Source organism: Argopecten irradians, chromosome 13 (assembly GCF_041381155.1).
Source record: "Argopecten irradians isolate NY chromosome 13, Ai_NY, whole genome shotgun sequence".
Lineage (NCBI taxonomy): Eukaryota > Metazoa > Mollusca > Bivalvia > Pectinida > Pectinidae > Argopecten > Argopecten irradians.
The window spans coordinates 21,013-33,707 of NC_091146.1; the positions used below are offsets into that span (position 1 = coordinate 21,013).

A 12,695-nucleotide genomic window follows, 5' to 3' on the forward strand; every position below is an offset into this window, starting at 1 on the left:
AAGCATCCTTCTTATTTCAGAATTTAATGGTATTTCAAAATAGTAAAATAAACAATAGTTTTCACCTACCGTGAGCAGACTACACTCTCCGTTTCTACTGTATACTGAGATATATTTTCTGAAACGATAAGATACCTAGTTAATCCCGTATATTTTCTTTCCATTCACATAAAAGTCGTGTCTTATAACATCTGCCATTTTCAGTACGGACCAAGAAATCCCTATACATCGGGAATTTTTCCGGAAATCGCGACATTTATAGATAGTTACGTCACCGGAAACAGATGTAATGGGTGGGGGCTAAACCATGTAGCCCGCCCCGAGCCCGAGCTTTAAAACCCGAGCCCGAGCTTTGGTTATTTTCGTTTTTCTCCTCCAAGATAGCACGTATTAAAACAATTTTTGGCACAAAGAATCTTTGAGGTATTTGTTATCTATACATATAATTCATATTTCATGTAATTAATGTGAATTTTATAAAACGACCTTTATCACTTTTCAAGTGGCTAAACCATGTAGCCCGCAATGGAGCGTGACATTTTACGATTTTCCCAAATTATTTTAAATCTATGCTTTTTTGTGATGAATTGTTATAATCCAAACACCAAATAAACCTATCTGGTCATAAAGGTATAAATTTCAATATCAATATCAAATTATTTCATAACGAATTCTGCTTTTTTTGTAACCTCGTTGACCTGTCTCGCCGATCTCACTGTTTACCCGAGCCGAGCCCGAGCTAAAGGCAGACAACTCTCCGACCCGAGCTTTTTAATGACTGTTCATGTAAAATGCACACGTTATTATTACAATATTGTATAATTTAATTAACGTAATAGCAGTTTATATGTTATATTATATTTGAATTTTAATTAAATGACATTAAGTACAAAACTTGATTAAATTCAAATGAAAAATAATTAGATAATTAACTTTGCATGAAATAAACATCAGTTATTCATGATATTGTTTATTTGTAATTGCAATTTAATGTTGCTTATTTATTTGGAAGATATTCTAAAATTATTGAGGTTTGATAGTGAAAGCGATTTTTTTAAAACTATGTTAGATAAGGTCTCTGAGAAGTGGAGTGAACCATTTGTAGAATAGAAAACACTTTATTATATTGACTCTGTGTAGAACTGCGTCACCGTCGCAGAGCTCGGAAACATTCTTACTTGAAGAATGGCTTAATGTTCTACATGTACTAGAAAAAGCTCGGGAACGGAGATTTGTCTACCCTTAGCTCGGGCTCGGCTCGGGTAAACAGTGAGATCGGCGAGACAGGTCAACGAGGTTACAAAAAGCAGAATTCGTTATGAAATAATTTGATATTATTGATTGATGAAATTTATACTTATCAGACTAGCTATGTTTACTTGTTGTTTGGATTAAAACAATTCTTCTCAAAAAAGTATAAATTTAAAATAATTTGAGAAAATCATAAAATGTCACGCTCCATTGCGGGCTACATGTAATAACGTGTGCATTTTACATGTACGGTCATTAAAAAAACTCGGATCGGAGAGTTGTCTGCCCTTATCTCGGGCTCGGCTCGGGTAAACAGAGAGATCGGCGAGACAGGTACTTGTCAACGCAGTTACAAAATAAGGCAGAATTTGTTATAAAATAATTGGATATATATGTTTGAATTTATACCTTTATGACCAGATAGGTTTACTTGGTGTTTGGGTTACGGCAATTATTGTCAAAAAGGCATAATATTTTAATAATTTGGAAAAATCGTAAAATGTCACGCTCCATTGCGGGCTACATGGTTTAGCCCCTTGAAAAGTGATAAAGGTCGATTTATGAAATTCAAATTAATTTCATGAAATATAACTTACATAGAAAGATAAAACATAACACAAAGAAAGGTTGTGTCAAAAATCGTTTTAATATGTGCTGTCGTTGTGCAGAAAAACGAAAATAACCAAAGCTCGGGCTCGGGGCGGGCTACATGGTTTAGCCCCCACCGATGTAATGTTTTCAGTGCAGTGTGCGCACAAAACCAATGACAGGTGCAAGTAGTGCTCTGTGTTACTGATTGGATATATCCACTTATTTACCACTGTCATGGCCGGAGAATAATGCGATTCAAATCTAAAGGTAATTTTTAATCGTTCTGATGCCTGTAAATTATTGCATGACCGTGAATTAGCAGAAAATTCAAGAAAATTGGGATCGAGTTTTAGGCGCGAGATTGACCTACTTTAATTACGTCACCACTTACTGTGTACGATAGATTACTTCAGTATACGGAAGGGTAGATTAGTCTTATTTTATAAGACTGTCTTTCAGTTCTGATTAATAAATGACTAAGACATCAATATAAGATATTTTTGTTTGTTTATGAATTGATTACCGTTGTTTGGAAATATCATAACCTGATTTATTATAACAAAACAGTACCGATCATGTGTGTCTGCTTTCGTCGGTAATGTAAACAAATATGGCGGAGCCGGAGAACCCCGGCGAGCTAGCTAATGTATTGCCGGAATTTCGTCAGATATTTCAAGAAATCTTTCTAGACGAAGATAGTGATGAGTTTGAGGGCTTTGATATTGAAGATATCGACAACATTGCCGAGGACGGAACTGGATTTAATATCGATAATTGGGTTGAAGGCGGAAAGGAACCGTCTACTTTCACTTTTACCGGTAATGCAGGTATTAACACGGACATCTTGTCGGTACCTGAAGAAGGTAGCTTGTCGTATTTAGACTACTTTGAATGTATTATTACTGACAATATAATTCAGAAGATCGTGGTTGAGACAAATAGATACGCTGCCACATACACTGAAACACACCCTGACCTCCCAAGTCACTCTAGGTACAGGAAATGGACAGACACAACACTAGGGGAAATGAAAGCGTTCATAGCGATGACAATTGCGATGGGACTTGTCCAGCAATTGGATATTCAGGACTATTGGTCTGGTAATCCTGTTATAAATACACCTTTCTTCAGATCTGTGATGTCTAGAGACAGATTCTTATCATTGTTGAGTGTACTGGACTACTGCATCTAGCAGACAACTCTGGGGCAGTTCCTAGAGGGCAAACAGGTTACTCGCCTTTACAGAAATTAGGTGAGCCTTACAAGGATATCCTTTCCAACTTTCAAAGTTGTTATAACCCTAACAAGAACATTGCCATCGATGAAGGGATGATACCCTGGAGAGGGAACCTCCATTTCCGTGTATATAGCCCGGACAAACCCATTAAATATGGACTTAAGGTTTACATGTTGTGTGACTCTGACAATGGCTATTGCAGTCGTATGGAACTATACACTGGTCACGGAGGACAGAACAGTCAGTTTGGAGCAACATACGATCTCATCATGCGTCTTGCTGACCCTTTTCTAAACAAAGGCTACCATTTATACATGGACAATTACTTCAGTAGTCCACAATTATTTTATTCCTTATTTCTAAACGCAACCTTGGCATGTGGAACCTTGCGAAAAAACAGACGTGGTGTACCTCAGGATCTAAAGGATCGGCGTTTGGTTAGAGGCGAGATGTTTGTAATGAACAACGACATGCTTGTTGCAGTCAAGTACGCAGACAAAAAGGATGTACATCTTCTCACAACAATACACAAAGGTACGATACATGTATTGAGCACCATAACTTCGATAATACTCTGTTGAGTTCACATTCATATTGAAAAGAACAAATTGTATAATGGTAAATATAAATGTACTGAATGTGAATATTCTTTAAATTTGACAAAATGAATTCATGTAAACATTTTGTTACACTATCACATTTTGTGGCTTGAAATGGATAGTTTTACTATGTAATAATACATTTAGGTGTCATGGAAGACTCTGGTAAAAGAGACCAGGAAGGAATTGAAATTAAAAAACCAGACTGCATTTTGAGCTACAACAAATATATGGGTGCTGTTGATAGATGTGATCAGATGGTAGCGTATGGCAGCTTTGAAAGAAGGACTTTGAAGTGGTGGAAAAAGGTCTTTTTCCATGTGCTCGGCCTAGCTGTTTTAAATTCGTACATTCTGTACAAAACCAGAAGTCAACAACCTGTCCTGCAGAGAGTGTTCAGAAGGGAGTTGGTGAATCAGTTGGTGACTGCATCAGAAATATCTGGTCCTTCATCTAGAGGCAGGAAGAGATCATCAGCTGAAGTTCTGCAAAGACTCAGTGCTAGACACTTCATCTGCCACTTGCCATCCTCAGGAAACAGGAATCACGCAAAGCGACGATGTGTCGTTTGTGGGCCTGCTGAAGCAGAGTTGTTCCGATGCGCTAATCCAGAGGAACCAGTACCGAAACGAATGGGACGGGAAACCTACTTCCAATGCAAACAATGCCAAGTGCCACTCTGCATTGAGCCATGCTTTGAACTTTTTCACACAAAAGCTGAGTATGTGCTGGCATACAAACGTCTTAAGTCTGTTCTGGAGGAATACACTTTAAAACTCCATCAAAATTGTATATAGTTCCACTGTGTTATTGTTAACAATTTTACTACAAACTGTTACTGCTGACAATTTTACAACAAACTGTTACTGCTGACATTTTTATCACAAGTTTGAACGTTCAATGTATTGGAATGAATCTCCCATAGTTTTTCAGGTAAGTGAGTTTACAGAGTTTCTGCTTTAACACTTTAGCTGTCTAACAGCAAAGTACACTTGGTACTATTTTCTGTCCTTACTTAAAAGGACTATATATCTTAAAATTGTGATTATGTCCTTTCTTACAGTTTTGTACTTACAGATGTCTTTAGTGCTTTTAACACATATATTTCTCCTTAAAACCTTAAAAAAAATTACGCACAGATACATGTAGGGACAACCTCAATTTAAACATTCCCAATGTTACTAAGTAACGGATTACCTAAATGACAAAGGAGAAACTATCAGCTCTGCTATGCATAACAGACATTTAGGCTTGGAAGAGATGAACTGTTGTTGGACATAAATTTCTACAAGGGAGATAACTGATTAATATCTTGGAATAACTCTTATATGAAAGAATTCTTATATATTTTATTGACTGCAGAATATTTGTTCTACCCCTGCTGTCGTAGACGATAATTTGTTGCTAGTTTGTCCGAATATGTGGCACAATTGCCGTATGAATGGGCTTCTTCGCTAATCAAGCTTTTTCCAACTTTATGCACACCTGGGTTGACTTTGTGTCACATTGTAAAGCAGATGGATCTTAAATTAGAATTTAATGAAATGAATTGAAAACGTAATATTCGCAAACATACTATGTATACATGTACATCTATATTGTGCAAATTACGACTGAAAAATAAAGATGAAAGAATCTTGTGTAAAAATTTGATAAAATATGTGCATGATGTAAACGCCATTAATTTTCATGTATACATGTTCAAATAAAAGTGTTCCTTGTTATTATTAACCCTCCTTCAGAGGGAAAAACTTATATATAACTGTGGTTTACAATCAAAATTATAAAGTAAAACAGGTCTTTAACATTTTTAAGCATTTTCATTTTATTTTTTTTTTTTAATTTTTCTGAACAATTCAGCATTCAGACATAGCCAGAATGAGACAATTCAGCACTACTAGGGTTAATAATGTAGTTCAATCAGTAGAGCATTCACCTTGTGTTCAGAGGTTTCAGGTTCAAAACCTGGTCTGGTCGCTACAATTCATCCTTCCCAGTTATACCGGTAAATGTATCCAAAGAAATTCATCCTTTTCAAACATAAACAGGTACATGCTACTTACAATGTATTGTTTAGGTGTTTGTACTTTGGTGTATTAAAACAAAACATGTGATGAGGTATTCAGTATTGTAAATATCAATTTTTACCAGAGATTTTGTATAATGGATTATTGATATCTCCATTTTCAGGTCATCTGTCCGTCACAGCTTGAAAACACATTTTGAACTTCTCAAGTTCTACCAGTGCAATTTGGCAAAAACTTGCATGAAATGATCCTGACATGGTCCTGACAAAGTGTTGTTAGTTTTCGGATCGATCTATAATCCAAGATGGCCGGCAATCATGACCATATCTAATCAATTTTCTACACAAGTATTGTCAAGGTAGTCAGATGACCGTTAAGGCCCTTGGGCCTCTTGTTACAATCACTGCTCTATGTAGTACATGATAGAGCGGTGACTCGATCATGGGTATCCAACGATGCAATGATTATGAAAACAGATAACAATAAAATGTTGCAATGTATAGTAATTATATTACTCAAACAATAACATGAACATTAATACATATAACAGACATGTATGAGGCACGTTGCATGTACAATAATACAGATTCCAAATATTAAATTCTGAACAACTTTATAATAGACAGAAAAATAATATATAACATCCAATATATTGCTATATGCAAAGCTGCACATAAGAAAGACTGAGATATAAAGCTACTTTAAAGTTATCAACTAAACAATAATTACTAAATTGTGTCTAAATCATACTTTGTTTCACTAAAAAGTTGCTTTGATATATGAATATTTTCAAATTAACACATTTGATCCTGCCCCAATGCAAGGTCCCTGTGGGTCAGCCCAATCATTTGTAATTATTAATGTTTAGTCCCTATCACATAGAGATGTTATATTATTAATACAATATTGAACAATTGAACAGTTTTGAATTGCCACCCCATAAGGATGCATTCAATATATCTAATGCTACCAATCAAAATTTGCTACAAATGCACAATTACAGTGTACATGTAGATATTTTTTATTGTATAATACAAAAAAAAAGTGTATCAATTTTCTTAACAAGATGCCCTTAATGTCACCTGAAGTCAGATACAGAATGAAACTAAAGACACATAAACACCATATATTGGCCCAAAATCTTTAAACAACTTCTTCTCAAGAACCATAAGGCCCAGGGTACTGATATAGGGCATGTAGTATGCTGGGATGAAGGGCTACCAAGTTTGTTCAAATAAATGACTTTGACCTTCATCCAAGGTCACATGGGGTCAAATTGGCTAAAATATTTTAAACGACTTCTCGAGAATAACTAGGAGGTCTAGAGACCTGATATTGGGCCTGTGACATGGCGCGATGAAGGGCTACCAAGTTTGTTTAAATGAATGACCTCTATCTTCATTCAAGGTCACAGAGGTCAAATAGGCTGAAATCTTTAAACGACTAGGTTGTATTGTGCTAATAGTGACATGACCGTTAAGGCCCAAGGGCCTCTTGTTCAAATAGATATGCAGAACCAAGGACCAATTAAACCCTACAAGACATCTTCAGTATTTTATTTCTGTAACGGTTGCTCCAAATCAAAGATGGCTGCATATAAATAATGTTATTTTCTGATCATTCACGAAATGTCAATTTTACTAATGACCTTATGAAGTTGTGATAATAAGAAATTGTAAGGTACAAGAGTTAATGATTTTCTAACCTAGGTATACAATTAATTAAAAGCAAAAAAATTCAATGGTTATCTACAAATTGAGTAATACCACCACAGAATCAAAATTGTATCCTATAGTCCTGAACTGACTATAAAATTTGAACATGATTTTATATTGATTTTAACAATTGTCTAAACATTTTACCTTTGAACATAACTCTTCTTGATCCTGGATTTTTTTTAACAAACTTTCACATTTTTTCAATGGAATACCATTTTCTTTTAATATTACTTTAACACCAATTTCATCTCTTCTGCTTGCAAGCTGAAGATGTTGTAGTGAAATGCCATTCTTGCTGAGCTTGTCACAAATCACTTTACTAACAATTTTAGCTTTAACAAACTCTGTGTATGACTCTTTGCAGAATTTGCATCTTATACTATACACATCATCTTCAGTGCATCTGTCCATCAGCTTTGTAGTAAAAAGCTGCTGAAGTGAATTTACATCTTCTACTGCATCATGGGCATGATATTTGACATTCAAATAAGTTTCCACTAAATGACCTTGCTTGTAACAGCCATTGACTTCCTCTTTAGGAAAGATTTTCTTTGACAGTTTCAAAGTGTCAATAAATGCTGGTACAATGCTAACAAATTCACACTGCAGACCAAATTCCTTCAAAATCCTCAACAGAATTGGCACATCGAAGCTGGCAATGTTGTGCCCAACAAGTATTGGATGGTCAAATTCTTTGAGATATTCTAAGAAGTCAAGAAGAGCTGTACGAATGCATTTCCCTTGTACTTCATTTCCATGCAAATACAATTTATTTGTTCCCATGGAATAAGATAGACCAGTGACTTTTGAAGCTTTAGATATTTGGCATCTTGGGTATACATAAGATTGGTACTTTCTAATCCCTACTGATGCAGCAATTTGTGTAATTTCACAGGTGTGACCAAATCCGGTTGTTTCAAGATCAAATGTTACAAAACTTTTAAACTTATCTATACAAACAGGATCAGGAATAAATTCAAGGTCAGGAGAAGAGTACTCTAGATTACTTTGATAAACTAAACCCTCTTTGATAGTTGAATGCCTTTCCTGTTGTTTCTTTTTACTTTTACTCTGGATACGTCTTTTCTTGAAAGATAAGGTTTTTTCCTTAATACGCCTCTTTCTTCTCCTTTCATCAAGTTTACTAGTAAGCTTGAGGATGACTTCACCTGGTGACAGTAGTGATGCTTTATTTACCTGTAAAATGTTGAAATTTAAAGATAAAAGCATTGATATTGAAGCTCAAATACACAGTTTAACAACTTTAATAACAAGAGGCCCAAGAGGCCTTGACGGTCACCTGAAAGCTGATATAGAAAGAGCATTGCAAAGTTGGTTCAAATCTGTAAAAAGTGTTTACAAGTTAGAATAAACTTTAAAGTTGAACCTTCGTATTAGAATTTCGTCTCAGGTGACCTAAAAATGCCAATGCACACTGAAATCAAATAACTTTTATATGTTACCCAAAATTTGGCTGGTCAAATTTTCAGTTAGGCAGCTGGTAGACTTTGTAAGTCAATGCACATGGAGAGAATAAAGTTGTGTAAATTTAATCTCACTTTTTACCTTTGTTAGATAAGTTTGGCCTTCATTTTTCTGCAGGACAGTTGCTGATACTCTGTTAATTAAAGAGCTTGATCCACCATAGTGCCTGTTATGTCATGGAAACAATAAAATATTTATAAAATGTAATGATGATTAAAGTCGTGTTCTGCTTAAACTGTGAAAAGAATGGGAAATGAATGGGGGTTCTTTAGCTATGGGTTACGCATTCTGTATATATATTATAATATTCTTATGAAAATTCTCAAAACTGGTGGGAATTAATTTTCTTCCTTCCATGACCTCTTGAACTCTGATGAAAGTAATATTATGCCAATTTAATGACCTTGACCTCATTCAAGGTCACAGGGTCAAATAGGCTAATTTTTATAAACAAATTATTGTGAAATGAGCAGATCGAGATATATTGGTCTTAATTGTAGCATACATGTACTAGGATGAAAGGCTTCCAAGTTTGACCTTAATGTACTTAGTCAAATAAGGATCTGTATTGCCTTCTTTGTACTGGGACTGTATGTTGTTTTGTGCCAATAATTTGATGATCATTTTAAAAGGCCCATGGATCTCTTGTTGGATTATCTCTAGTCCATAACATGAAAATATATTCAAATCAATTAATTTAATGCAATTTTTATTACAAGCAAAATTTAATTGTTACACAATACCTCACTTACCTTGATTTTGGCGCTTTTGAAGAAACCATTTGATTGAAATTTTCATTTGCTTGGGTTGATCCTAACTCTAATAAACTTTTTGCTCTCCCTCTGTATTTATGGACCATTGCCTCGAGATCCTTTTTCAAGTCGGGGCTTTTCAGGGCTTCTCCCTTTGGCAAACTTTTAAACCTAAAACAAAATTCATATATATTAAAATTGGTGATATTACTAGTAATTTTCACATATTTAGAAATTTTGGAACACCACAGAGATATCAATTTTGATTTAAAATCTGTAATATATATGTACATGTACAAACTTGGGACCCATGTTTCATCTTGGGTATTCATAAATAGTAATTGACAAGTTGCTTGAATGAAAATATAAAAAAATATAAAATATAAAAATAAAATATATATATGTGGGAATTTGTTATTATGTCAAATACATCTGTTTTGTCATCATGATAAGAAAACCAAAATTGAAGTATATATCCTTTAAAGATGCTCCACTGCTGACAAATGGTATTTTCTCTATCAAAAAACAGGAGCAGACGAATTAGTATTTTTCTTCAGTTACAAACGCGGACACACCAAAAACAAATAAATTATTTTTATATTGTTTGTTGTGTTTATTAGACAGATAGAACACCAATTATTGTTCAAATGATGAGTATCGTTTATGCTCTGTCGGCAGTGGAGCATCTTTAATTATATGTATATTAGAGACATTATTGGTACCTACCGGAATGTTGATGGATTGTCTATGAATGTACACCATTTTACATCTGAACACAGAGAATGATCTCCAAAAGCATGCGGAACAATACGATCCAGGGCATTTTGAAGATCATTCTCTTGCTTACTCTCACTGATGGCATACATGAAGCATCTTGTGAGATAAGGTATAACTTCTGCTTGCTTCAGTTCTTTATGACTGCAAATAACAACAAGTAGCATATATATATTTGAGTCATTTCTGACCATTAAGACAATGAACAAATTAGGCAAAATCAGGCAAGGAAAACATTATTTGCAAAATATCTAATAAATGTACCTCTTCTGCCTTGAATGAAGATTAATGTCATTTATATGAACAAACTTTGTTACATTTTATAATTGTTCAAGCATGTTATTACACATCCTGTCAAAAGTTTGACATAAACAATCATTGATACAGAGGAATATATTTACATTGTCACATCACAATGCCTTATTGACTCTACTGATACCCATGTACCTAGTGATGCCATGTATCTTATCAGTTATGGGAGAATGGATGACAAATAAATGCACAAATGGAAAATCCAACATACCGATAAAGCACAAGCAAGCTTCATTACATTATATCATTATTGCCAACTGAAAACAACTCAATGTAAGACAAACAGTCTTTTATAATAATATCTTACCTTTTTGACATTTCATACAGACATTTTGAAATGGATTTCTTTGTATGATTTCTGTCATCTCTTTTTTCCAAGTCAGGGAAAGACTGCTTTAGTCTGGACGTAGTAGTTGAATCGTTGTCTGCATGAAGAATCTGTATCTGTAAATTGCAGTTGTCTTTAAGCTGGTGGGCCATGTCAACAGCCATATCTGATTCCATGGCTTTACTACTTCCTGACCAATTTTTCATGCAAATGTGTGATGTTGTCGACCCTTGGCTACAGATCCTACAGGTTTTACTCCTAACAGCATATGATAAGACTTTTCCAGTTTCCTTCCCTATCATGCTTGCATGACCTGAATTAAACCATGTAAGAATTATTTAAAGATTGATTAAATGAACCAATATATTGCCAACTAGAATAGTCAGCCAATGGTATAATGGCCCCTGTTACCCTGCATTAGAGACCATGGTAATTAAATGACATTAGTGTTGTAAATGAAAATATTGTATGGTCTTCGGGCTGCAGTATACTTATCAATTGTATAGATCAAAAATGGTCTTGGAGCTCAAATGCCTTACAGAACATTTATATAGAAGATATCTCTGCCATCCACCATCAAAGCTCACTTCCATTGCCTGAGGAAGACATGATGTAATTGCATAAATTTACATATACATTACACATCATCTATATTGAAATAACTGAGTATGAAGTAAAGCATATTAGTTATATTTATTCAACTTATACAAATCCTTGATAAAGATCCAATGAAGAAACATATTTTGGATTTAACTTTGTCTTATTCCATCTTAGAGTTAGCCCCCTTGCGGGTAGGTATCAATTGTTACTTCATAATCAATACCTACCCCCAAAGGTAGATAACTCTGTAATATACAAATACAGAATAAGTCAATCTCATTACCTAATTTAAACAACAACAACTGTAATCATTGAGTGAGAATGTTTATAAGAAATCTGCCTTATGAAATTAAATATATGAAAGTTGATGGATTTGCACTTTATGCAAATGATCAAGTAATATGTTAAATTGTCTTTCAATGGAATATGTGGTCTGCATTTTGGAATCTACACTGTATATAGACCACAAATTCCATAGGACAGTTTAATATTTATATTTATACTATTAACTAATGCACCCCATAGAATATATTCTTATTCTCCATACAAGAATCTTAAAAAAAAAAAATGAAATTCTATCCCTATATGAACATTAGTGATGTCAGAATGGGTCACATTTTGGGTGTCAATTTTATATAACCCAATAGACTTCACTTTGCCTTGGTTAGTTTATATAGAAGTGGCATGTGAATATAATATATACTTTGTTTTGAGTTGCTGTTAAGTTTTTTTCCTGCTCGGCAGCAACTCTGCAGGATTCTTTTGCGACTTCCACTATTTTCTCCCCTATTTCTCTCTCTTTCTTCTTTAAGGTTTTATCTGATAATGGTGGCAAGTTGCATTCCATCAGCAACTGACTGATATGTGTTGGTCCTAATCCGCAATGAACCATTCCTGTGAAATAAATATTGTTTTATTGAGTAACATATATTCACTGACCTCAGACTTCTTTTTTTTAAATGATTAAAATCTTTTTTACATTCCGTGTTCAGAATTGATAAAATTTTGAAATGATTTTATT

The 12,695-nt window shown here is 34.3% G+C and overlaps 1 protein-coding gene and 1 pseudogene across 1 annotated transcript; one reads left to right on the forward strand and one right to left on the reverse strand.

The window, feature by feature from the left end:
- Nucleotides 1-2,388: 2,388 nt before the first annotated feature.
- Nucleotides 2,389-5,694, forward strand: LOC138306436 (piggyBac transposable element-derived protein 4-like; annotated as a pseudogene).
- Nucleotides 5,695-6,258: 564 nt separating this feature from the next.
- Nucleotides 6,259-12,485, reverse strand: LOC138306278 (uncharacterized). Its single transcript, XM_069246691.1, has 6 exons — nt 12,378-12,485; nt 11,054-11,387; nt 10,387-10,578; nt 9,661-9,831; nt 8,990-9,074; nt 6,259-8,620 (listed from the first exon to the last, which is right to left on the reverse strand). Exons 2-6 carry the CDS (start codon nt 11,374-11,376, stop codon nt 7,544-7,546), a joined length of 1,848 nt encoding a protein of 615 aa, XP_069102792.1. The 5' UTR covers nt 11,377-11,387; nt 12,378-12,485; the 3' UTR covers nt 6,259-7,543.
- Between the last annotated feature and the right edge of the window lie 210 nt (nt 12,486-12,695).